This window comes from Asterias rubens, chromosome 9 (genome assembly GCF_902459465.1).
Source record: "Asterias rubens chromosome 9, eAstRub1.3, whole genome shotgun sequence".
In the NCBI taxonomy this organism is placed as follows: Eukaryota; Metazoa; Echinodermata; class Asteroidea; order Forcipulatida; family Asteriidae; genus Asterias; species Asterias rubens.
The window spans coordinates 13,939,646-13,967,081 of record NC_047070.1 but is presented as its reverse complement, the minus strand read 5'-3'; the positions used below and the strand labels follow the sequence as shown (position 1 = coordinate 13,967,081).

At 38.9% G+C, this 27,436-nt stretch overlaps 1 protein-coding gene across 1 annotated transcript; it reads right to left on the bottom strand.

The window, feature by feature from the left end:
- Positions 1-16: 16 nt before the first annotated feature.
- LOC117294462 (transcription elongation regulator 1-like) lies at positions 17-26,679 on the bottom strand. The gene is made up of 17 exons (XM_033776874.1): positions 26,540-26,679; positions 25,604-25,826; positions 24,111-24,284; positions 22,446-22,737; positions 21,348-21,626; positions 19,842-20,078; positions 19,583-19,719; positions 17,723-17,817; positions 15,255-15,418; positions 14,414-14,625; positions 13,620-13,828; positions 12,932-13,082; positions 6,155-6,322; positions 5,285-5,455; positions 3,868-4,047; positions 3,009-3,193; positions 17-977 (listed from the first exon to the last, which is right to left on the bottom strand). The coding sequence occupies exons 1-17, from the start codon at positions 26,671-26,673 to the stop codon at positions 773-775; spliced, it is 3,216 nt and encodes a 1,071-aa protein (XP_033632765.1). The 5' UTR covers positions 26,674-26,679; the 3' UTR covers positions 17-772.
- Positions 26,680-27,436: the final 757 nt, after the last annotated feature.

Here is a 27,436-nt window from a genome sequence, read left to right as displayed (position 1 = left end):
AAAAATACAATTGTTGAATGCAGATAGAGTTTTTCCAAACCTTTCCAAAATACATTGTACGAGAAAAACAAACAACAGTGGACACTATTGGTGATAATACTCAAAATAATTTTCAGCATAAAAACTTACTGGGTAACGAGGAATCGAGAGCGGTTGAAAGTACAAAACGGCTCCCTCTGAAGTAGCATAGTTTTCGAGAAAGAAGTAATTTTCCAAGAATTTGATTTCGAGACCTCAGATTTAGATTTCGAGGTCTCAAAATCAAGCATCTGAAAGCAAACAAATTCGTTTGGACTTTACCCTTGAATGCTCATCAGTCAAAGAGCTGCCGTCGATTTCACAAAACTCTTCTTAACTTAAGACTAATCTTAGGACTTAGCACTGCACTGTAGCATGCAGACCTTAAGATTTACTCGAGATAAGACGAGTCCTAACTCTTTGTGAAATTGACCCCTGCATCAGTAACCTAAAATAGAAGCCCTCTGTAGGGATAAAAAATCCCCAACACCAGGGCCCATTTCATAGAGCTGCTTAAGCACAAATTTTGCTTACGCTCAAAAAATCCTTGCTTAATAAAGTTAGTTTGCCGGCCAAGACTTCCCTCAATTGTTGTGCTAAGTAAACAGCAGCTAAATACCAGTCACAAGCAATGTATATGACATGGAATTTTGGCCAGCAATAAGCGAGCTATTTTCGTGCTTAAGCAAATTTTGTGCTTAAGCAGCTCTATGAAATTGGCCCCTGCTCGTAGGTATTAAAAATCAAGTCCTATTTATTTAGGAATAAGACGTCTTGAAGGCTCAGAGGCAGTTGGGGGAGGAGGTGGCCCCTTCTTGTATAACTCCCTGATATAAGTTATAATCATTTCAAGACGCTCCTCAGGCACACAGTCCAAGATAAGGTAACGTTTGTCCTTCTCAAGAACTTTCTCAATGTCTCGAAGATGCTGATCTGACTCCTGGAGCAGCTTCTTAGATCTAGAATTGGACAATGAAACACAACTTATTACTAGCTGCAGATTAATGGTGTTTGAAGATTTGCATGATGTGGAAAACTAAGAAGTGAATATAAATAGTAAACAGATGCGGATAGGTGAATATATTTACAAGTCAGGTTACAGCTGTGATTTGACATCAATTCCAAAGTGAGTAGGATTTGAAACTTTGCATGGTGGAAGTAGAAGCTACATGTAAGAGAGGTTTGCGGTAACACCATGTGAATATCTCTTTTGAGTTGTGTTGGTTCTGAAAAGAACCAAGGTTAACGACTCAACATTTCGATCAGTATGCTCTGGTCGTCAAGCATGCAAGCTTGAGTGGAGCTAAAACCTAAACTGAAACCCACGGGTAGTGGGTAGGGAGTGTGTGGTCACTGAACTGAATCAGTTGTTGTCAAGCACATGAGGAGGGTGAGGAGGGTGAGGAGGGGGTGAGGAGGGGGTGAGGAGGGTAGGAGGGAGTATTTTAGCAGGTTAGATTTAGATCTGCCCAATTGGCAGATAACTCTAGAGAATAACTCAGGGCAGGTACAGCTTTTGAATAAAGTCCCTGCTTAAAGCCATTGGACACTTTCGGTAAACAGTATTGTCCAAAGGCCCACACTTCGTGTATCGCAACTGATATAAAAAATAACAAACCTGTGAAAATTAAGGCTCAATCATTGGATTCGGGAGAAAATAACGGGGAAAACCCACCCTTGTTTCCGCACGTTTCGCTGTGTCATGACATGTGTTTAAAATAAATCCGTAATTCTTGACAACGAGAATTGATAATTCTTTTAATGTTTTCTCTAAAAGTAAAGCATTTCATGGAATAATATTTCAAGAGAAGTCTTTCACCATTACCTTCTGTAAACCCTGTAAGTTATTTGTAAATCTGTGATTTTTTTTTTTTTTTCTGTGCCGAAAGTGTATAATGGCTTTAAGTTTACGCCACAGCTTTATTTAGCAGAAAAATGACAATGTTATTGATGGCATTGTAGTCCTTACACCAACATGGGAGGAACACCTAGCAACATAAGAAGAACTCAAGCCAAGCCTCACACAGGAAGAAAGACCACAGCGCAAGGCTTCTATAACACTCCCCTACATTGGCCACACATCTCACAAGCTCCATCGCATCTTCAGTCAAGAACAGTTTGGATCCTTCCCGCCCAAATGTGCATCCCTCCAGCGATACTTAAGCTCAACCACCACCAGCGGCCCAGCATTCTCCTGAAGCGAGCAGAGTATACTGTTGGAAACGTTGAGACCCCACTGGCTATTTTCAGAGCCAACGCTCCCACAAAGAAATTTACACATGGTTGTACCTGCAAATTTACTAATTATTTATAATTTCATCCTAGCTAATCTGAACTTGTGTTTGTATGTCTAGTGTACATACGTTTGTAAATTAATTTTGATGCGAGAGACTGTGGAAAAGAAATCTCTGCAAGAAGAATAATTTGTCAGAGTGATATTTCTGACGGTCTTCAGTGAATCCTTTGAATGGACAGGTTATTAATTCGGACAAGCGATAAGCTGGGCCATGAACTTTGGTCCAGAGTTGTTGTATTTGTTAAATGGCTGCATCAAAGAGCCTGAGCCCAGCCTCGCTACCATGGGCAGCGCGCCGTATCAATACCTCTCCTCACTAACTCCTGGTAGGGATGTACTGGGAAACAACCCTGATTGGCTCAGGAAATTGGTTATGCATTAGATGTCAAGTGCATGTACGCATAGTTTTAAGATATTTGCATATTGATCATGCCCACGTTTTTTATGACACAAACACGTTTTTAAAAAACAAAAACATTCTTTAAGACGTAAAGACATGTGTGCGCGCGAAGAAAATATTGAATAAAGAAAGTGTACGCTCATTAATGGCTCATTTAAATGTGCTTCCATATAGCACATTTAAATTTGCCAATTCCAGGGGTTATGATCGAGCAAGGCATGCTGGGAAAAAATGGCGCGGTGAGATCGATCAACCCTGGGAATGAGGTTGGCCTGAGCCACACACGTCACTTACTTGTATGTAATAATCCTAGTTTCAGTCAATAGAGCTCGGAAGTCCGTCTTGGCACCCAGATATTTCTCTTTGATGTACTCACTGAACTCTCTTTCTCTTTTCCTATCACTTGAGGAAAACTTGACATAACGAGGATCATCCTTAATGAGTCGACGAACTTCTTTCCAGGTTGATGTCAGGGTAACCTAGATGATAAAAACATGCCATGAAAATGTTACAAACATTATGCAAGTGTCGTGAAGAGCACCAATTTCAAACTCTGGTGTTTCTGATCAGCAGAGTGTGGGTTCGAATCGCCAGCCATGACACTAGCGAGACACTTAACCATTGCTTCGTCCTTCAGATGGGACGTAAAGCCGTTGATCCCATGTAAAAGAACCCAGTGCACTTATCGAAAAGAGAAGGGGTTCGACCCGGTGTTCTTGGCTGCGGCTGCTGTATGCGCCGTAGCACCTTTTAAACCCATATAAGGTGCTACATAATTGGGTCTCAGTATTCATCACTGCAATAACATATCTTTCTGTATAATGTATATACTAAGGTCCTTAAATAACTTGTTTGGTAGCTACATGTACATGCGCTATATAAGACTTCAATATTATTTCAAGTTATCACACAAGCGCAAGAATCACAAGAGTCCGAAAGCCGAGTTGAAAATGGGACACAGACACGTTAAATTTTTTTGTATTCAACCTATAACCTATATAATTCAACCTAATAAAGAAACAATGCACGAGCAAAGTTCACACTCCGAATCGAGCATCTGACTGAAGGATTAGCGCGCACTGGAAGATAATTTCAATTCAGTAGCTTTTGTAGTAAGAAATGTCGGGTGTATAATCTCGGGCTTTGAACTCACTCCTTTCGTCTCATCCAACAATTCATCAAACTTTTCCTTCTTTCTGTAGACAAGAGAAGAGGTGTGACTAGTGAAGAGTCTCTCTCGATCTTCTTTGTCAAGAAGTGACGCCAATTCCCAACGATGGTCACGTTTTAGCTGCTTTCTTGCATCACGCCAAGTAGTCTCCGAGTCTCGCACCTAGAGAAAGACACCAAACAAGGGTAATCAAGCATTTACATATAATGATATTTAAATGATACCAATAAACCATGCTGAGAATGCTGCCATATCTCCTGTTAGACTCTCCGAGGTGTCGTGGCCGAGCGGATAAGAGCACCGAATTCAAGTTCTGGTGATTCTGTTCAGCAGAGTGTGGGTTCGAATCCCGGTCGTGACACTTGTGTCCCTGAGCAAGACACTTCACTATAATTGCTTCTCCCCACCCAGGGGTAAATGGGTACCTGTGAGGGCAGAGATGGTTCTTGTGATTGATTTAGTGAGTAGCGCATTTGTTGCACAAATCTGTATACTCCCAAGGGAGCTGAGATGGTTTAAGGAATGATTTAAGGCCCAGTGACCAGGGGTAATTATGTTGGAGCGCCATGAGCGTCACTGCGTGGCGGACCAGAGCTTGATATAAGAAGCCATTATTACACTGGCTGCCAATTGACAAAAGTATCAAATTTAAACACTACTCTACATCTACATAGCTCTGAATGATCTGTCTTCGGTCAACCTGAATGATTACATTGCCACCCATACACCATCAAGGGAAGGCCTACGATCGAACCTAGACGTTACCATCCCAAAGAGTAACAAATGGAAAGGCGATGGATCGATCAGTGTGTCCGCGCCAACTCTCTGGAACCAATAAACACAAACCATAAGATCCTTACCAACAGTTGATGCTTTCAAACACAATCTCAAAACATATTTATTAAAGTGTTTTTAAAATTGCTAATGTTTTTTTTTTCTGAAGCTCAATGATCATTATTTGAATTGTGCTTTATAAGAGCTGTTATTATTATTACTATTTTTATTATTATGTTAAAGGGAAGGTACACTTTTGGTAATTGTCAAAGACCAGTGTTCTCACTTGGTGTATCTCAACATATGCATAAAATAACAAACCTGTGAAGATTTGAGCTCAATTGGTCACCGGAGTTGGGAGAAAAGAAAAAACATTCTTGTTGGACAAGTTTGTGTGCTTTCGGATAGGAATACAAGACTTCTAGCTGGAAGTCTTTTAACATTTTAGTGAGAAATTACCTCTTTCTCAAAATCTACGTTACTTCAGAGAGAGCTCAAAATTTTGTATACTATCAACAGCTCTCCAATGCTCGTTACCAAGTCAGTTTTTAAGTTAATATTTGTTTTGAGTAACTACCAAACGTGTACCTTCCCTTTAAGTGGCAGATGGTTGATAAACACCTACCAGGTCTGTGAGTAGAGCCTTAAAGTGCTGTACAGCCTCCTCTTTCTTGAACTGTCCTCTTTCTCGGTCTAGTTCTTTCTGTTGTTCAGTACGAGTTCTTTGTACCTCCTTTTCTCTCTCTCTAAGACTGGTCTCTACTCTCTTCTGTCTCTCTGCATCTACATTCACAACCTGAGACATGTTTTAAGGAAGAAAGAAATGACAATTGATTTGACGTATAATTTGGATTTATATATACATCTAACATTACGCTCTCGTCTCCCCAATAGCCACCTATGGGTCTGAAATGTGGGCTGTGGGAACAGGAACAGGATCAACGATTTTGAGATATGTAGTGCTGGAGGAGAATGCTGAGAATATCATGGAAAGAACACAAAACCAATGCATTTGTTCGGATCATGGTAGGAGAAGATAGACCCACCTTGTCCGCAAAGATTGACAAAAATAAGCTTCAATATTCTGGTCATATTATCAGAGGAGAGGGGGACAACCTTGAGAAAAACATTGTGCAAGGATGGTGGAAGGTAGTCGCTCACGGGGCCGTCAAAAACTTTGTTGGACAGACGGAATCAAAGAACCCACATGCTTATCATTAAACGGTGCAAGTGGAACTCCATCATAACCAGGGTCAAAACGGTCAGTCATGACTCATAGGCAGCGACGGCGTTATATATATGGTTTGTGGTAACACCATGTGTGTGTATACTTGCTAGGTAGAGTTTGTTCTTTAGAAAACTGTCTTGCTACATTGTCTTGAAGTTACCATTGTTGCTTCACAATGTAAGAAATGCTATCAGGGTGTATCAATTTGATCAATGGAACAGAACTATTTTTGTTATCTCTACAAGAAAGGAAGAGTGTTTTACTTACATCCCCCTTCTTGTTGATGTACTCCTTAAAGAGTTCCTCGCGCTGTGAGCTATGATGTACGGCTTTATAGCGAGAGTCATGATGAATACTATCCTTGACCTTTGACCAGCGAGACTTACTGTCAAGATTCTTCAGTTCATCCAGTAATGCAAAGAAGTCAGTCTTAAGCTGAGAAAACAACAAACAACACCACAAAGGAAAAGAAAACAGGGACAAAGTTAATCAATACTCAATAATTATTCAGATTCAGTAAGGTCATGTTGTAAAATGTCAATCTTAAATGTAATAGTATTTTGGGCTTTACAAACTTTAATCACCAAAATGACAGGATTTTTTCTTTAATAGAGGCACAAAGTCTAGTGTCTTGATTTATATGTCAATTGAAGACACTGGACACTATTCGTAAACGTCAAAGACAGTCTTCTCACTGTATCTCAACATATGCATAAAATAAAAAACCTGTGAAAATTTGAGCTCAATTAGTCATCGAAGTTGTGAGCTAATAATGAAAGAGAAAACACCCTTGTCACACAAAGTTCCTAAGTCTCGAAATCAAATTCATGAAAAATTACCTCTTTCTCAAAAACTATGTTACTTCAGAGGAAGCCATTTCTCACAATGTTTTATAATATCAACAGCTCTCCATTACTCGTTACCAAGTAAGTTTTTTATGCTAAAAATTATTTTGTGTAATTACCAATAGTGTCCACTGCCTTTAATAAGATCAGTAATAATCTATACTGAAGTACAAGTATGATGCTTTATATCAACCAATCACAAAATCAAACAAGGCTTGTACAAGTATTCAATCCAGTCTATTTTTCAAACAAAAATCTAAATAAAAGAAACAATGCACATTTTACAGTATGTCATCATCTTTCTATCTTACTCCATAGAAGCCGTCACAAATTCAGGAATGCAATTTGAGCAATAGTTATTGAAAGAAGAAACTAGAAAAATAAATAATTTTAAGGAGGAAATACTGTCAACAGAAATAGGACACAACTATTATTCAGTCATTCATTTCAATTCCCCTCTCATGAACATTTTTCACTCACAGTATTTAAAGTTAATAGCTTGTTCCAATGTTAAGAAATATTGTTTAATTCTTCAACCCTAAAAATTTTCGGCCAAATTGTTATATTTTCTTATAATAGACTGCGCAAGTCTCGCCTGAATCAAATAGAGAAAACACACCAATTGAAATTGAAGAACATATCTTTTTTCTGAAAATGAACGTTTGTTTTAAATTTGATCTATGATGTTAGCTTTTATTTAAAATACACAAACTCTTTGTTCCTTTTTTTTTTAAGCATAATTAAAACTCTTGGACAAGGATGTTTACCTGTTCTTAACTTTGTACAACCCTCTTTTGTAAATCTCTGCATATTTAATGTGCAACTACTGAAAGCTTGTTTATAACACGAGATACAGTTTTAAGAGGACGCCAACGCCTTGACGACCAATTTTGCATCCTGTGAGACCAACGCAAGTGTTTACAGAAGTTTTGAGATCGAGGTGGAATTTTCCTAACTTTTTGCAAGTAACCGAATAAATAAATAAACGAATAAAAATCGAATAAAGCACTGTATCTAGAAAAATATGACCTGCGCTATATGACCTGCACTATATTCTCAGGTTTTTTCCCGGTCATATTGCTGAATTGATTTTACTTTTGTAACGTTTAAACAATTAACAACAACGCACAAATTATAATTTTCATGGTAATAAACGAAACAATGGTTGGGACCACAACGGCGCGAAAGTTGACATACCCGCGAGACTTGCACAATCTATTACAGTATTTATTGAACATGTATATTTGATTTAGTTTTGGTTTGAACCTAAACCAAATGCTTGGTTATTACAGAAGAATCACATTCCTTATCTATTTGTGTCACTCACTTGAAGACATCGATGTGGTTACCTTGGTAACCATCACTATGGAAACCAGACTAATCTTGTAGTTGCTGAAAACACAAGACTCTGGAATGATCCTTTTGCTTTGGTTTTTCTCTGTTTATTTTCCTGGAGGTTTTTATGAGGAAAATCATTGTTCAACATTTCCTCTATGAAAGGACTCCATGAAATCTATCCTTCCATACTTTCTTCAATCCATGTCATATTTTGATGAACTCAGTCCAAAATGACATCTAGCATATCATGAAGATGTTGTGGAAAATAAAGGACTCCATGAAATCTATTCTTTCTTGAATCCGTGTTTGATTTTGATGAATTCAGTCCAAAATGACATCTACATTGTAGCATATAATTCCAGTTACAGTTGTATAGTTTGGTATCGAGTCTTGGTTTATTTATAGAGCAAGCTCCAAGCCCTCATACAAAAGGAGCTACACTCTAAAGGCCGAGTCACACTGCAGCGATAACGAAACGATGATAACAATGCAAAGAGAACGCATTCTATTGGCTGAATTGCTCCACGCAGAATACGCCCACACTCATTCAACCAGTCAAGGGCGTGCATTTTGAACACTCTCGTTATCGTGGCCTATGTGACCGGGCCTTCAGGATCTTCCAGAATCTTGCAATCTTACAATCTAACCATTAGCACTCTCATAATACAAGAAAGAAGAGTCAGTACCGGCTTTAAGCATCAAATGTGAAGCATTGGACGATAACCCGAGGGAGCCTTAAACGCCCACAATGCATTGCAATCATTCTCTCTCCCATAATGCACCTGGCTAGAGCTTTCCACTCGAAGGACTGTGTGGGTGGCAAAGCACTTAAATGTGTTTGGATAAAATATAAATGTGGTTTAGTCAAAACATCAGTGGGTTAGACAAGTTCAAGGAAGTTTCAGTGGAACTTTTTTATCCACATTACATAAATTTCGAAATATTATTATTTTTTTTTTAAATGATATTGTAAAAAAAAAAAAGATTAACAAACTTCTATTTACACATGTTCATAAACATGTGACTTGATTGCCACGGTATCAAAATACACATTAATTAAATAGCAATGAATTAGTTTTAAGCATCAATAATGAACTGTGGGATAACAAAGAAATAGATTTCATTCATTAAAGCAACATCCGTTAAAAAAAAAAAAAAAATTTAAGTTCAATATTAGCAGGAAATGGTTTATAAATAATTAAACCTGCTCGACAATCTACAAAGAAAATGTAAGTTGAACAACATTCTGTAATGACTTTAAATCAAACATATACAAATTCAACATTATTGATTTTTATATAAAAACTCCTGTAAAAAAAACGAAGATTAATTATCAACTTTTTGTAATTATTTAGCAGGCCAGAAGGGCAAGGGCACCAAGGTTTTTCATCTTGGTAAAGGGCACATAAATAATGAAAATGGGCACCATGGCAATATAATCACCTAGCTAGAACCACTAAGAAATGACATTTCAAAGGCACCACATGTTGCTGAAATTAGTATTAAAGGCACTGTACACATTCGGTAATTGTCCAAGACCAGTGTTCTCACTTGGTGTATCCGTTCATATGCATAAAATAACAAGTCTGTGAAAATTTGGGCTCAATTGGTCATCAGAGTTGCGAGAAAATGATGAAAGAATAAACACCCTTGTTGGACGAATTTGTGTGCTTTCAGATAGGAATAAAAGACTTCTAGCTAGAAGTCTTTTAATATTTTAGTGAGAAATTACACAGTACCTCTTTTTCAAAAACTACGTTACTTCAGAAGGAGTCGTCCCCACAATGGTTTATACTATCAACAGCTCTCCAATGCTCCTTACCAAGTCACTTTTTAAGTTAATATTTGTTTTGAGTAATTACCAAACGTGTACCTTCCCTTTAAAACAACTATGTATGCAACATCCAAGTGAGTGGGTTTTTAGGTAAAGCTGCAAGAGATAAAGGATTAACATTGAAGTCAACCAACAAAACAGGTCGACAAAAAAACCCAATCAATTATAAAATTTGGCAAGACTAATAGAGCCACTTGATCGAAATAATCAGTTGGCAAAACTATCTGCAAAAGAAAGACACAATTACACACAGATGGTTAACCATTGAAGTTAATCAATTTTTAGGAATATAACATTCCTTCTTAATTGGCAAGTGACAGCAAGTCATGACGTGGAATAAACATCTCAGAAGACTGCTTGTGACTCGGAAGAACTCAAGCCACTTTTAAACTTCAGAATATTGTGAATGACAAATACTCCAACCATTCACAAATCATCAATTTAATAAGGGAATAAAAGGGTAGCGACGAGTTCTTAAACGGCCATTTAAAACCGGCAGGGTCCTTGTCGTGTGAAAAGGCGAGGGCGTTTATCGCATGGCAACTACCCTGCAAGGTTTTAAACGGATGTTTAAGAACGAGTCACTACTCTTTTATTCCCATTCATAAATGCCCGATTGTTAAAAAACGTTTATAAAATACAATTATAGACACTTTGACAATTGAAAATTTGAGGTTTGAAATTATATTATTATCATGTTATGGTTGTTAATATTATTATCAACCGTTTAAACACCCCCACGTGACGCGCTCTCCACCAATAGGGGTAGAGAAACTGTCTGGGGTATTTATGAATCTAGGTTAAAATTAAAGCTTCCTGAAAATAGAACATTGTTATCACATCTAAAATAAAAATGTACAAATGATCAGAATAATAAAATGTACAAATGATCAGAATGTAATGGGAGAAAGTTATATACCATCCTGTTAATGAAGACGTATTAAAACAATAAATTGATTAGTTCTTTGAGTTCTCAAATATGTTATTGCACACTTTCATTAAAATCATGGGTTATTGTACATTTAATAAGGGGGTAAGTTAAAAAGAAAACTAAAGCATACACATCTGACAGAAATATTTTTGGGACTGAAATAAATTACTTGGGGCTTGATATTCTCTCTTGAACCAATTTATAAAATCTTGTCCATAATCTTGTAACTTCAAGGAATAGCAGCTTGGTCTTAGCTGGCCAAAATCTCAAAAAATTAACTTCACTTTGAGTAAATCCCCCAAATTGTATCTTTTTGATAACTATGTATTTAAAGGCAGTGGACACTATTGGTAATTACTCAAAATAATTATTAGAATAAAACCTTAATTGGTAATAAGTAATGAGGAGAGGTTGATAGTATAAAACATTGTGAGAAACGGCTCCTTCTGAAGTGCCATAGTTTTCAAGATGGAAGCAATTTTCCACGAATTTGATTTCGAGACCTCAGATTTAGAACTTGAGGTCTCGAAATCAACCATCTAAACGCACACAACTTCGTGTTACAATGGTGTTTTTTCTTTAATTATTATCTTGCAAGTTTGATGACTGATTGAGCTCAAGTTTTCACAGGTTTGTTATTCTATGCATATGTTGAGATACATCAACTGTGAAGGCTAGTCTTTGAAAATTACCAACTGTGTCCATTGCCTTTAAAAAACCCAGTATTGCAAGGACATGCATTATTTTTTGTAGATAAAGAATTGTGCAGAGTTGGCAACTGGAATTCTGCACTTCTGGCCCAAAGAATGATATGCGTGACCGGGAATCGTAATCGCAGAACTTTATGGTAAGCAGAGACATAGTACAAGGCCAGTCGAAAAGAAGTTGACCGAATTTATGATTCTAAAACAAAACACCTTTCACTCAAAACCCCAGTGATGCACATATTACACAACCATTCTTTTCTGCTCTACTGAAAAAAAAAACAAAAACAAAATTTTTTACCACATTTTTTATGCAAGTCGCCAGACACACAAGGCCTGAAGGCCACTTCAAGGTGTGGGCTACAATTATTTTTTTCCAGAGGCCGTTGCCACCTACTCCTAGGGCTGAAACAGGGTTACCCGTTTTACAGTCCATACAGATGTGGGCTTGGGTATCATCAGTCTGTTGAGCAGAAAGCACTACCTCCCCAATTGTATGTAGCAAGTGCCACGACCGGGACTCGAACCAACACCCTGCTGATCAAACACCAGAGCTTGAATCCGGTGCTCTTAACCGCTCCGCCATGACACGCCACACATTAATAGTTTCTGAGAGAAGTTATGCCTGTTTTACTGAAGCACACATGTTTGTAGCTGTCCATGAAATGTTAATAATTTAATGAATCTAAACATCCGAGTAAGTAGCGAAGGGTATAAGAAAGTCATTGATTTGTTTTGTCAAGTATTTCGTGGACAGCTTGCAAAATGAGTACCTTGATTAAAATAGACTTCACTCCTCTAAGGAATGATCAATTTCTGTCGTTCCTTTTTTCTAATAAGCAGGAAAGAGCGCCTGTTAAATCTATGTTTTACTGAACTTTTGAGTGTCATTTGAGTTTCAAACAGTATCCAAAATTCTTTTGTTAACTTTCAAGGCTCACATCTCCGCTTACTTATCTGAACTTGTTCATCATTATTCCCCTACTCGGACTTTACGATCATCTCAACAGTCATTGATTTTGTACTAGAGCTTCTTCCATTTAAAAAACCCCCCACATATCTTTTTGTTACGCTGCACCATTTCTTTGGACTAGTCTTCCTGTACACATTCCCCAGGCTAGTTCTTTAAAATGTTTCAAGTCCCTGTTGAAAACTCATTTGTTTAAAGCTACTTATTTGTATCTTGTATCTTTCTCCGAGCGTTTAATTTATCGTTCTCTTTATGCCCTTAGAGGCTTTTTGCATTAGACGCTCTACAAATGTATATTATTATTACTATTATTTATTTATTTTGACAAATCCGGGTCAACTTCTTCTTGACTGACCTAGTCGAGCATATTTAAGCACAAGGCACAAGAAGAGACGGAAAGCCTCAGACATTTGAATAATTACCTTCTCTGCTTTCAAGGAGCTCTCCTCCTTGGCTGCTTTACGGATTTGTTGAATAAATTCATTGAAGAGACTTTCTCTGTCTCGCATCTTCTCAATGCTCTTGAAGCGTGCATCCTTACCGTGCTTCTGGGCATACTCACTGAAGGAACTCCTGACAAATCAAGAGGAAAAAAACATAGGAGTCAATGGTAGGCCTCGGCAACTAGTAAAATCTACTACTCGACTGGTCGCGTTTAATCACCGAGTAATAACAATAATAGTAATAATATCAAAGTCTTATATAGCACTTGATCTACCAAACAAGGTACTCAAGGCGCTGAGTATAAACTTCCAGAAAGATAGGTTATTGCAGTGATGGATTCCGAGACCCAATTATTTAGCACCTCCTAGGGTTTACAAGGTGCTACGGCGCATACAGCAGTCACAGCCAAAAAAAGCGGGGCGACCCCCCTTCTCTTTTTTAATAAGTGAACTGGGTTCTTTTACATGCGTTACACAACACATGGGACCAACAGCTTTACGTCCCATCCAAAGGACGAAGCAATGGTTAAGTGATTTGCTTAAGGACACAGGTGTCACGGCTGGGGATTTGAACCCACACCCTGCTGATCAGAAACACGAGAATTTGAATTTGATGGTCTTAACCGCTCGGAAACGACACTTCCACAAGAGGAACAATATAACATACTTGGGTCCAAGTTTGGATTCCTGCAGGAGAACTTTGAAGTCTTCTTTGCTCTGTTTTAGTTTTCCTGCCCTTTCCTTACGTTCCTCCTCAGCCCTGTTTTTAACAAAGTTCTCAAACACCTGTTTACGTTCTTTAGGGTTCAGGAGAAGGTAACGATGGTCAAAGACAATCTTGTGAAGTTCTTTCTCCCAAGTTGAGAAGGCTGACACCTAGTCAAAAATGAATAAATAAGTCAGTAAGAAGAATATGAAGTTTCACCTCAAATGAAACAAAGAGTAGCTAATCTAGATCCCACAAACCCCTTCTCCAGCAACATGTCTATAAGTTTGAACTACAACTCTCAAATGAATCAAAGAGTACATGTAGCTAATCTAGTTGTGACTAAACCCTTTCTCCAGCAGCATGTCTATAAGTTTGACCTAAGACGCTAACATGAAACAAAGAGTAGCTAATCTAGCTGTTACTAACCCCTTTCTCCAGCAACATGTCAACAAGTTTGACCTAGACTCTCAAATGAAACAAAGAGTAGCTAATCTAGTTGTTACTAACCCCTTTCTCCAGCAACATGTCTATAAGTTTGACCTAAGACTCTCAAATGAAATGAAGAGTAGCTAATCTAGCTGTTACTAACCCCTTTCTCAAGGAACATGTCTATAAGTTTGACCTAAGACTCTCAAATGAAACAAAGAGTAGCTAATCTAGTTGTTACTAACCCCTTTCTCCAGCAACATGTCAACAAGTTTGACCTAGGTTCTCAAATGAAACAAAGAGTAGCTAATCTAGCTGTTACTAACCCCTTTCTCCAGTAACATGTCCATGAATTGTTTCATCCTGATCTCCAATGGGGTGACAGCCCTCTCTCTTGCCGCTTTGATTTCTGCCTCCAATGCCGCTTCCTTCAGTGGATCAGAAGGCTCAGGAGAAGACTCCGAGGTTGACTTCTTCTTCTTCTTGGTCTTGGGTTGTTGCTCATCTTGTAGAGAATCATCGGCTCGCTTCTTGGCAGCTGCCAAGAACACACAACAGAACTTGTTACTTGTTACTAGACACAGGATACCTTTGATAATTGTCAAAGACCAGTCTTCTCACTTGGTGTATCTCAACATATGCAAAAAAATAACAAACCTGTGAAAAGTTGACCTCAATTGGTCGTTGAAATGCGAGATAATAATGAAAGATAAAAAAACACCCTTGTCACATGAAGTTTCAGATGCTTTCAGATGATGATTTCGGGACCTCAAACTCTAATTCTGAGGTCTCTAAATAACATTTTTGGAAAATTACTTCTAATTGAAAACTACGTTACTTCAGAGAAAGCCATTCTCAGTTGATTATACTATCAACAGCTCTCCATTGCTTGTTACTAAGTAAGTTTTTAAGCTAACAATTTTTATGAGTAATTACCAAGTGTCCACTGCCTTTAATGTATAATTAATAAATGTAAAAACCTTGTCAATGAGATTTGATCAAACGAACTGATTTCTGATAGTCTTGTTGGTCAGATTCTGGTAGATTCAAAAACATTTAAAGAGCTCTTATAACTACATCACGTAAAATACAAACAACTAATAAAGACCAAATTCAAAGCCTCAAATCTTACAGATTTAAGATGAATGGTGTATTTGTTATCTTTACCGGTTGTTTCTTCTTGTTTTCCTTTGTCTAGTCCTGGTGGAGATTCTAAAATCATCCTATCTACATCAGCCCTATTATAAAGGTCATCAGGTCGTTCCCATAGCGACATTCTTGTAGATGGATTGAAGAAAAACACCTTGCTGTCTCCCGTCCATACAAGACACCTGTTGAAGAATTTAAATGTTCATCATTACCAAACTTACATGTGAAACAATCATTGCAATGGCTTCTCAGATTATTAAAACACTAAGGCAGTGGACACTATTGGTAATTACTCAAAATAATTATTAGCATAAAACCTTACTTGGTAACGAGTAATGGGGAGCTGTTGATAGTATAAAACATTCCGGGAAACGGCTCCCTCTGAAGTGACGTAGTTTTCAAGAAAGAAGTATTAATTTTCCATGAATTTGATTTTGAGACCTCAGAATTACATTTTGAGGTTTTAAAATCAAGCATCTGAAAGCACACAACTTCATGTGACAAGGGTGTTTTTCTTTCATAGTTATCTCGCAACTTCAACGACCAATTGAGCTCAAATTTTCACAGGTTTGTTATTTTATGCATATGTTGAGATACACCAAGTGAGAAGACTGGTCTCTGACAATTACCAACAGTGTCCAGTGTCTTTAAGTAACTTGAGTTCAAGGCCTGAGTCTTCCTTTTGATCAGTGAGTCATGGCCAAGCTGTCGACTGCATTGGACTCAATTTCTGTTGGTTGAAGCATTGGAGTGTGGGTCCGATTTCCGGTCATGACACTTGTGTCCTTGATCAAGGCACCTAACCATAGTTGCTTTTCTTAACCCAGGTGTATTTTATCGGAACCTAAGAGGGCTGAGACAGTACTGTGATTGGATTAAACCCTTAGTTGCTTCTCTTAACCCAGGTGTATTTTATCGGAACCTAAGAGGGCTGAGACAGTACTGTGATTGGATTAAATCCTTAGTTGCTTCTCTCAACCCAGGTGTATTTTATTGGAACCTAAGAGGGCTGAGACAGTATTGTGATTGGATTAAACCCTTAGTTGCTTCTCTTAACCCCGGTGTATTTTATCGGAACCTAAGAGGGCTGAGACAGTACTGTGATTGGATTAAACCCTTAGTTGCTTCTCTCAACCCAGGTGTATTTTATTGGAACCTAAGAGGGCTGAGACAGTATTGTGATTGGATTAAACCCTTAGTTGCTTCTCTTAACCCAGGTGTATTTTATCGGAACCTAAGAGGGCTGAGACAGTACTGTGATTGGATTAAACCCTTAGTTGCTTCTCTCAACCCAGGTGTATTTTATTGGAACCTAAGAGGGCTGAGACAGTATTGTGATTGGATTAAACCCTTAGTTGCTTCTCTCAACCCAGGTGTATTTTATCGGAACCTAAGAGGGCTGAGACAGTATTGTGATTGGATTAAACCCTTAGTTGCTTCTCTTAACCCAGGTGTATTTTATTGGAACCTAAGAGGGCTGAGACAGTATTGTGATTGGATTAAACCCTTAGTTGCTTCTCTTAACCCAGGTGTATTTTTAACTGAACCTAAGAGGGCTGAGACTGTATTGTGATTGGATTAAACCCTTAGTTGCTTCTCTTAACCCAGGTGTATTTTATCGGAACCTAAGAGGGCTGAGACAGTATTGTGATTGGATTAAACCCTTAGTTGCTTCTCTTAACCCAGGTGTATTTTATCGGAACCTAAGAGGGCTGAGACAGTATTGTGATTGGATTAAACCCTTAGTTGCTTCTCTTAACCCAGGTGTATTTTTAACTGAACCTAAGAGGGCTGAGACAGTATTGTGATTGGATTAAACCCTTAGTTGCTTCTCTTAACCCATGTGTATTTTATCGGAACCTAAGAGGGCTGAGACAGTACTGTGATTGGATTAAACCCTTAGTTGCTTCTCTCAACCCAGGTGTATTTTATTGGAACCTAAGAGGGCTGAGACAGTATTGTGATTGGATTAAACCCTTAGTTGCTTCTCTTAACCCAGGTGTATTTTATCGGAACCTAAGAGGGCTGAGACAGTATTGTGATTGGATTAAACCCTTAGTTGCTTCTCTTAACCCAGGTGTATTTTATCGGAACCTAAGAGGGCTGAGACAGTATTGTGATTGGATTAAACCCTTAGCGCTAATTTAAGCAGCTTTGCGTAAAATGTTTCCCTGGGAGTTGAGAGGATTAAGAATGTATGAACATGTATAATAATGCTATTAAAGGGAAGGTACACGTTTGGTAGTTACTCAAAACAAGTATTAACTTAAAAACTGACTTGGTAATGAGCATTGGAGAGCTTGTTATTTTATGCTTATGATGGGATACACCAAGTGAGAACACTGGTCTTTGACAATTACCAAACGTGTACACTCCCTTTAAGTACCTTGATCTAGCTACTAAGATATATGTGCCTTGTGAAATAGTTTTTTGTTTTCAAACAAATCTGTTTACTTTTTTACTGAGATCAGTGATATGAAACTTACCATGGTGTTCCTGGGATGGGCTTGGTTGCAATGGGCTTAGATTTATCAATAGGTTCTTCAACTATCTGCTTAGCTTCTGTCATCATCTTCTCTTCCTTCAATGAGATGACAATAAATAAATCAATGTTTTCTTCATCTTTTTTAAAGGGTTTTGTACTTTTTCCTAACAAAAAACACAATGTCCACAGATTTACATTAAACTTACACAGTTTGAAGATAATGATAGTAGAAAGCTTGAAATTTTACTTACTGAGGTGCTGTAGTTTTGAGAAATGAGTAAAAAAATAATTTTTGTCTCAGTTTTAGCATGTAAAAACGTATTAACCAGTTATGCTATGGTTTGGTATAATATCATAACTGGTTAATGGGATTTCACATGCTTAAATAATTTCATCTTCCTGAGACAAACATTATTTTGTGACTTGTTTTATTCATTTCTCAAAAACTACACAACCTCAGTTAGTAATATTTGAAGGGAAGCTTTCTGCTATCATTATCTTCAAACCCTGTAAGTTTAATGTAAATCTGTGGACATTTTGAAAAAGTACCCGAATCCTTCAAGAGGAGATGTGAGCGGGGTATTAACCAGTTAGAGCACATGACATTCATGGCACAACAAGGAACAATGACTTATAGGAACACGTTGCCTTGGATCGGGTCGAGTTGGTCTTTGAAAAGTGTTTATAACCGTTTGTTTTGGTTAGAAAGATATTTTAAAAGTAGAATATAATGATCCACACAAGTTTGCCTTGAAATTGCGTGGTTTTCCTTTTACCTCGTCGACTAACAAGGTCGGTCATTTATGGGAGTCAAATGTTTGACTCCCCTAAATGACCGACCGTTTTAGTTCTCAAAGAAAAAGGAAAACCACGCAATTTCGAAGCAAACTTGAGTGGATCAATGTATTCTACTTTTAAATCATCTTTCTAACCAATGCATTTTATAACAAACGGTTACAAGCGCTTTCAAAAGACCAAATCGACCGATCCAAGGCAACGTGTTCCTTTAAAGCCATTGAACCCTTTCGGTACAGACAAAAAAGTCACAGATTTACAAATTACTTACAGGGTTTACAGAAGGTAGTGGTGAAAGACTTCTCTTGAAATATTATTCCATGAAATGCTTTACTTTTTGAGAAAACAGTAAAACAATATCAATTCTCACTGTCAAGAATTACGGATTTATTTTAAACACATGTCATGACAGGGCGAAACGCGCGGATACAAGGGTGGGTTTTCCCGGTATTTTCTCTCGACTCCGATGACCGATTGAGCCTAAATTTTCACAGGTTTGTTATTTGATATAGAAGTTGTGATACACGAAGTGTGGGCCTTGGACAATACTGCTTACCGAAAGGGTCCAATGGCTTTAATAACGAAGCAACCACCAATTGGGTCCATAGACAGAACCAAGACTAGAATCTTTTGTGCTTGTTTTGACACACAAAATGGCCGACAGGAGATGCGAGTGTATGTGCACTGCGCGTTTTGCATAGGGTCTATTGTCACACAATTCCTTTCTTGCAACAGAAGGATGAAAATGTAGAATTGGTAATTACACAATAACCCAAACTGCAGTTCACTAGGCATGCATCTAAGGAAGAACGAACATCATCCAGTACTAATACACTGATACATGTGAGCAAGAACACGTGAGCCTCTCCAATGCCATTCTGCACAACTCTGCCGCCCGCGCCAAGCATACGCGCACGCATGTTGGACTTTATAGTGTCGGACTTTTGGTTGTGCAATGGGTTGTGATTGGTCAATACGCAATGAGGCAGAGCTTAATGGATCGGTCTATTAAGTACAATCTCTGTCATTGACTACAATGCTTGGATATTAAAGACTTAGTAATCACCTTCTGCACTTCTTTCTCTTTGATGTCATCTACTGTTTCCTCCTCTTCTTCCATCTTAACCTCATCTTCTTTCTTCTCTTCTTCCTCCTTGGGGAGCTCTTTGTCACCATCCATCTTGACAGGATCCTTTTCCTTAACTGGACCAAGGACAAAGTAGGATCTTAAGAAACTAATCCATACATCATTGGCAAGCTTCTCAAAAAAAACATAATCATTTGCTAAAAAGTCAATATTAACTTTACAAAGCGTTTGTACTAACCAGGCTCTTTCTTGGCTTCCTCTGCCTCCACTAACTCCTTAGGTTTCTCCCAAGTGGACTCCATGGTTCTTGTATTATAGAAATATGGCCGTCCATCTGCTGTCTTGTACTCAGTCCATATACTCTTAGAAGCTGTTGCACCAGCTGCTGGTCCTCCCCCTGGTGCTTGCTGGAATGGTGGCCTAAACATTGGTGGAGCAACATTATTTCCTGGGGGAAGGAGTCCACCTGGCATACCTGTAAATAATAGCATTATAATGTTTTCAAAAAGTACATGCGATTTGTTCCTTGTGTGAAAGGCAGTTTTAGGGTTGGTGTCAGTGAATGTCGGTCACTTCATACCCTAGTCACTTGGGTCATAGTGACTTAGGTAAGACAATTTGGGTACGAAGTCACTTGGGTATGAAGTGACCAACATCAGTGTCAGTTTCACTTCGACAGTCTCGATTCCCCTAAGGGAACATACAAAAATAAAGAACGCTTTCACGCACGTACAGACGCGTGGCTGTATAGAGTTGTTCAAAAGTTGTCACTCCAATGATTTGCAGTCCAATGATTATAAGGTACCCTTATTACGAAACTGTGTTGTTGGTGCCTTTTGTTGGTCAGATAATGGATACAATGCTGCTCACAAAGGGATGAAGGATCAGTGTTTGTTGTTTAGCTTGACAATGGGTTGGTCAGTCTTTCAGATGGCAAAAGCCAAACTTAAACAAATTCTGCTTCCTGTATTTCTCACATGAAAGGTTGAACATTACTTTTATTTCCGTTTGATTATCAGAGCCTAGATATCTGAGCTTAGAATTAAGAAAGGAAATAGCAAAGGCTCTAGACAACCCTGCTCAACGTCTTTCTTTCACACGGCGACCTATTCAACGCTGCAAAGGGACTGAAACCCAATAAAGTAATAGCCATATTTTTCAATAAATCGTCGTGTGCCCGGCAAAAGGACGTAAGGGAAAGTTCCCGGCAGAAGGACGTAAGCAATTTATGTTTAAATTTGTGTTTCAAGAATTATGAGCGGGAAAGTTTGGTAAATTTGTTGCCATGCAAAAGTCATTCTAGAAAGGTTAAATTCTGCATGGGGAATGGGGAAACATGTCTTCAGGGTAATTCTAGCAAAAGAACAAACAAAAATGACATATTTTTCATGTCAGGAGCCATTTTGTTGCTTACGTCCTTTTGTTACTGGGACGAACTACTTTATGTTCCCGGCAAAAGGGCGTAAGGCCTTACGCCCTTTTGCCGGGCACACGACGAAATAAAGGCTTTTCAACATGTGCAAAGAGTGAATATCTGCCCTGATACTTCACAAAGGCAATGTAGGCGAAAACATTCAGAGTTCAACATCAATGGCCGATTCCAGTTTTTTGTTAGTAAGCAATTTTGTAAATAAACGCGAACTGTACCAGCCTTAACCCGAATGGCAGAGACGAGAAAAAAGCAGAGTCGCAAAAGAATGGAGAAATTAAAAACGAGGATTTCACACGCGGTGTAGAGACTAACCTGGTATAGGCATCATAGGAGGGATTCCAGACATTGAGCCAGGCATCCTCATTCGTGCCATGTGAGCTTGAAATAAGTGGAATGGTGGAGGAGGCATTCCCGTTGGTGCAGGTCCTTGACCAGTCAGCATGGGTGGTACACCAGTGAAAGGCATCAATGGTGGTGGATGTTGCTGTTGCTGCTGTTGGGATAGTGTTGTTGCTACAGGTGTTGGTGTTGATGTACTCAGTGTCGTGGCAGTAGGTGCAACCTGTGTTGTAATAGCTGGTGTAGTCTGAGCTGTAGCGGTACAATGGATAGAAAAAAACAGATACCACAAATGCTTCACAAATTAATTAAAGGCTTAAGATTTCATCCTAAATGTTGATTTCAGGGGTTGATTTCACAAAACTTTTGTTAACTTTAGGACGAGTCCCAGCCTTAAGACCGATCCAAGACTGATCCTAGGATCGGTTTGTAGCTTTGTATGCTTTTTATAGTCTGTCACGTCCTGCCACTGTCTTTTGTTATGTGCGGGGCTGCATACCTGCGGGTAATAGTGGTTTACTCTACTCTTGCAGCCCCTGACCCACATAGGCATTTTTTATTTGCATTTTGGTTCGTCCTCGGTTGGTTGTATTAATGTTGTATTGTGCCTTTTAAGATGTTTATAGGTGTATTTCTTGTGTTTGTGTTTTATTTTGTACATATTTATTAATTTGTGCTGTTATATTTATTTGTATGAACACGCCCCAAAAGGCAACGAATTCCTAGTGATTTGGCTCACCCCTAGGTATATAAAGGAAATTACATACATAAGTAAACTAAAGTCAGGGGTGAGAGTCATCACTAACGAAAAAGTCTGAAACTTGGATACAAATTCAAAGGTATGTTGAAATGATGCCGTATCTACTGTTTGGTAACCCCTGGGGTTATAGATTCCAAGGAGCTTTTGGAAACAGTATCCAAAGCACTAGAAAAGTAGACCAATGAGCAGAATTTCTGTGATTGTGGAAACAAATATTGTCTGATTTTCTTCACGAGGCCGAAATAAAAAGTCTGAAGTCAGCCAAAAGTCTGAACAATCTCATCCGTGTAAAGTAGAAGGGAGCTACTAACCTTGTGTAGTTTCAATAGACGTTACAGAGGCTGCCTTCGCTGCTGTTGCTACAGCAGTTGCTGCTGCAGCTGCTGCAGCAGCTGGATTCCCTGGGTTAATCCCAGATGCTGCTGAGGTCTGGTTTGCCTCTACACTGGTCACTGATGCTGCTCCCGCTGTAGTTGATGCTGCTGTACTTGTTGTGATACCAGCTGCAGCAGCTAGAGCCTGCAGCTCTGTCTGTTTAATAATTTTGACATTCGCTGGCTTTGTCCACACAGACTCACGCTTCTTGGCATGATAATAATACGTCTAAAAACAAACAAACAAAAACAAGATTGTCATAAGCTGTCATTTTTTCCCCCGATGAAGAGAGTAGACCCTAAATGTCTCATTAAAAACCAAATTGTAAAATCCAGTAATAAACAGCAAGGGAAACTGACTGAGTAAATACTAAACAATTTGGGGTGGCAATAATGGTGGCATCTGAGTAACAAACAAAAGTTGCATCACCTTAAAGTCACCTGGAAGTGGTATTTTTTCAAAATAAAGCTTTTGTCACTATATGTGTTTTGATGAGTGGAATGTGAATAAACAGTTAACTAAGGTTTTAAAAAATCAGTTTCCATGTTATTTACAAATTTAAGAGTAGACCCCAACCCGCGAGGGCGCTGACGTCAATGGAGGCAGACTTTGCCTGTAATGCGTAGAGTAAACACAATTGCAAAGTACATGTACGGACCAAGTCGTGAGTTTTTTTTTTCTTTTTTTTCCGGCAATGCCGACCAGGTGTATTGCTGCTGAATGCAGAAAAACACTTTTTGAAATGTACCAACTCACGACTTGGACGTACATGTACGTGTGTTTACTATACGCATTGCAGGCAAAGTCTGCCTCGATTGACGTCACAAAAGGGGAAGGCGGAGTCAGCCCCCCAAACAACTTTATATATTTATTAAACATATAAATCGTGACAAACAATTACTAAAAAAATTGTTTTATTGTTCGTAAGCATATACTGTTATGTTTGAAAGAAAAAAAAAATTATTTCCATGTGACTTTAAGGTGATCCCTCCACTGCCGCTTTCCACGTAGTATATTAAACTTGGGAGTGATCCATGGCTGTGGCAGTTACAGGTTTGCTTCTGACTGGCATCTCCAAACAACAGGCATTGACACAATAAGGAGACTGTCAACATGAGGGCTAGATAGCTCAGTTTATAGAGAGACAGCTCGTTAATCTGGGACTGCAGGTTCAAGTCCCTTTTAAAGACACTGGACACTATTGGTAATTGGCAAAATTTGAGCTCAATTGGTGGTCGAATTTGCGAGATAATGAAAGAAAAAACACCCTTGTCACATGAAGTTGTGTGCTTTCAGATGCTTGATTTCGAGACCTCAAATACTAATTCTGAGGTCTCAAAATCAAATTCGTGGAAAATTACTTCTTTCTCGAAAACTACGTTACTTCAGTGGGAGCTGTTTCTCACAATGTGTTATACTATCAACAGCTCTCCAAATCTTGTTACCAAGTAGAGTCGTTGCCGTGTGATAAAGGCCCTCGCCTTCGGCTCAGGCCTTTATCACACGGCCGCCGACCCTGCCGGTACAAACGTACGTTGAAGAACTCGTCGCTACCCTTTTATTCCCTTATTACAGAATTGAACAAACAGATGTCATCTAACCTTTCCTTCAGGAGTAACATGCTCAACCCAGAAGTCTTGATTAGGATCTAGAGCAGCCACAGCAGCAGGTGAAGTAGCAGATGGTGTCTGTTGGTTGCCTGCTATAGGTTGCTGCTGTAGGTTACCAAGAAGGGGTGGCGGCATTCCAAAGGGAGGTGGCAATAGTGGTGGCCTCTGAATAACAAAAACAACAAGTTTCATGTAATATAGGATTTGAGGCATTGCATGGTGAGGTATCAATACAAATTTGGTTTGCGGTACCACCATGTGTGTATCTACTTGCCAGGTAGAGTTTGTTCTTAGAGAACTGCTTTGCTTTATTCTACTACCGCAGAGAAGATGTTCGGGAGACTTCTCAGTTCTGAAAAGAACTGTCCTGCTATTTTACTATTACCCGGGCAGATGGTATGGAAAATAGGCGTGGACTACTACTTTAGCTTATAGGATCGTGATTAACTATACTACCGCGGAGTCAGTTGTTAAATTGCTCTCAAAGTTTCGACTAGCTTGCTCTTGTCATCGTCAGAAGTTTCATCTTATTTTCTTGTCTTGTCATGTACTGCACAAATTGCCTTGTGCAGACATGATATCTGGTCTTCGAAAAGGAGAAACACTTTATGGAGCGCACCAGCTAACGTACATGTGTGCATGGTGTAGGGTGTCGTGGCCGAGGGGATAAGAGCATCAAACTCAAGCTCTGGTGCTTCTGTTCAGCAAAGTGGGGTTCAAATCCCGGTCATGACACCTGTGTCCCTGAGCAAGACACTAAACTATAATTGCTTCTCTCCACCCAGGGGTCAATGGGTACCTGTGAGGGCAGAGATGGTTCTTGAGATTGATTTAGCCGAGTAGTGCATTTGTTGCAAGAGGCTGTATATTATACTCCCCAGGGAGCTGAGATGGTTCAAGGTGTGAATTAAAGAGTCTATGTACTTTTTGTAGGACAAAAACCACAATGTCCACAGATTTACACTAAACTTACACAGTTTGAACATAATGATAGTAGAAAGCTTCCCTGAAAATATTACGTGCTGAGGTGCTGTAGTTTTGGGAAATGAGTAAAACAATGTCATGAACATAATTTTCGTCTCATGAGACGATTTAAAAAAAAATCATTTTAAACACACGTATTTTCATGACATTGTTTTACTCGTTTCTCAAAAACTACAGCACCTCAGTAAGTAATATTTGAAGGGAAGCTTTCCACTAGCATGACCTTCAAACCCTTTAAGTTTAATGTAAATCTATGGACATTTTGAAAAAGTACCCAAATCCTTTAAGGCCCAGTGACCAGGGGTAATAATGTGAAGCGCTTAGGGACGCCCCGTGTGAAAAACGCTATATAAAAAGGGGTTATTATTTTAATAAATATTAATAGACCTTTCAGGCCTTATTAAAAAGTATTTTTTTTCCTAATTTTTCCCAGGGACCTTGTACTCACATTGTAGTAGCCCACACATAATTGCTTTGGCATTGCCTTTACATGTACTCACATTCATGAAAGGAGGCATTCCCATTAAGCCTTGTGGTGGTGGTCCTCGAGGCATGTTTTGATCAAATGGAGGGGGACGAAACATCCTGTCTGGGGGAGGTCGGCCAAAGAAAGGTCTCTGCTGTGGCATGTTTCCATGGCCACCACCTCTCATATGCTGGCCTGGAGGACCTGGATACCTGGGAGGAAAATTACGGAACCTTGGACCTGGTACTGGAAACCCTCTGAAAGAGAAGAATGATCAATGAACAGTAGGCCTAGCCCAGGTTGGACTCCTCCGTTGCATGCAACGCGACAGAGTCCAGGGTATAAAGGTCCCGTACGTGACAGAACGTGTGCCGCGACAATGAAGCAACAGACAGAGTACCGAGTAGAAAATTGACTTTTTTGAAGAAATTATTGAGCATAACTCAACAAAAGGGACACAAGCATTATGAATGTTGAGTAGGAAGGATGGGGAAAGCTTTAGGTGTACAGTATACACATGGAACTTCAGTTCTGGCTGGCTAACGGTCGCAAAACTTTCACCCATCAACGCTGATTTGAAAAACGTATAGCGTTAAAAAGGCCCTAAATATGAGACCCCTATGGCTCACAGGGGAGCCTTATATATAGTTTCTTAGAAGAAGCGCCTCACAATCACAGCCACACGAGAAAATCATTTGATTTTTACACAAAACTTGTTAGAAAAAAAAAATCCAGGCAGGTGTAGTACATAATCGGGCTATCTGCAACCTCAGTACCATTTAATAGATCGGCAAGTTTCATGATAGAGGACGAGGTCGTAGCAGATATTTCAAGAAGGCGTTGAAATGAATGGTGCTGCATGCACGCTATCGCTAGCTGCTGTGAAAAAAACAAGGATACGATACGGACGGTTCCGATCCGGAGTGGATTGGGCCAATTTATGAGGCTAATGTCCAAGCAGAATATTTACCTTTGCCTGTTATTTTCTTGAGATAACTCTCTGTTCGGTACTTCATTTTTTAAAGACGATTGATGCTGAGATGTTGAATTAGAGTCATTTTCCGTGAGATTTTCATGTTCCATCACATCACCTTCGTCCGCCATGTTGGATTAACGTGTGAACCAGTCATTCATTCAACTTGAGACACATGAGGGCGGGCTGCGGATTCACTGGCTGTGTATTTTTTTTTCTGGGACTTTTTCAGACATTCATAAAGTGTCAAGATGGTTTTATGAGCAGCTGCTACAAAGGCAACCGTTTATTAGCATTTTTCGTCTTTTGAACACGGGGAAAGTACAATTTCAACCCCCCCTAACAAAAAAAAGGGGGGGGGGGGGGGGACACACACACACAACCAAAATTGCTTTCCAAAGGCAAACCTGTAGTGACATGTTTCTTTAAAAATCGGTCTGAAACTTTCAGAAGAACATAAACAGCCTGGTCCTGATGGGGTTAAGTATCCAACAACGAATTGCCACCAGCGATAGGTAACCGACAACGAAAACAATACCACAAACGAATACGTTAAAACCATCAACGAATCAATTTAATACCACCAAAACGAATAAATTTAATACCATAATAAATATAATATACCAACAACCAATGCATGTAATACCACCAACGATAGGTAAATACCCCAAAACGAATAAATTTAATACCATAATAAATATAATATACCAACAACCAATGCATGTAATACCACCAACGAATAGGTAAACAACACGTAGTATTTTCAGGGAAGCTTTCTACTATCATTATCTTCAAACTGTGTAAGTTTAGTGTAAATCTGTGGACATTGTGTTTTTTTGTCCTACAAAAGTTACATAGACCTTTTAAAACAAATTAATATGATCAATCGCACAA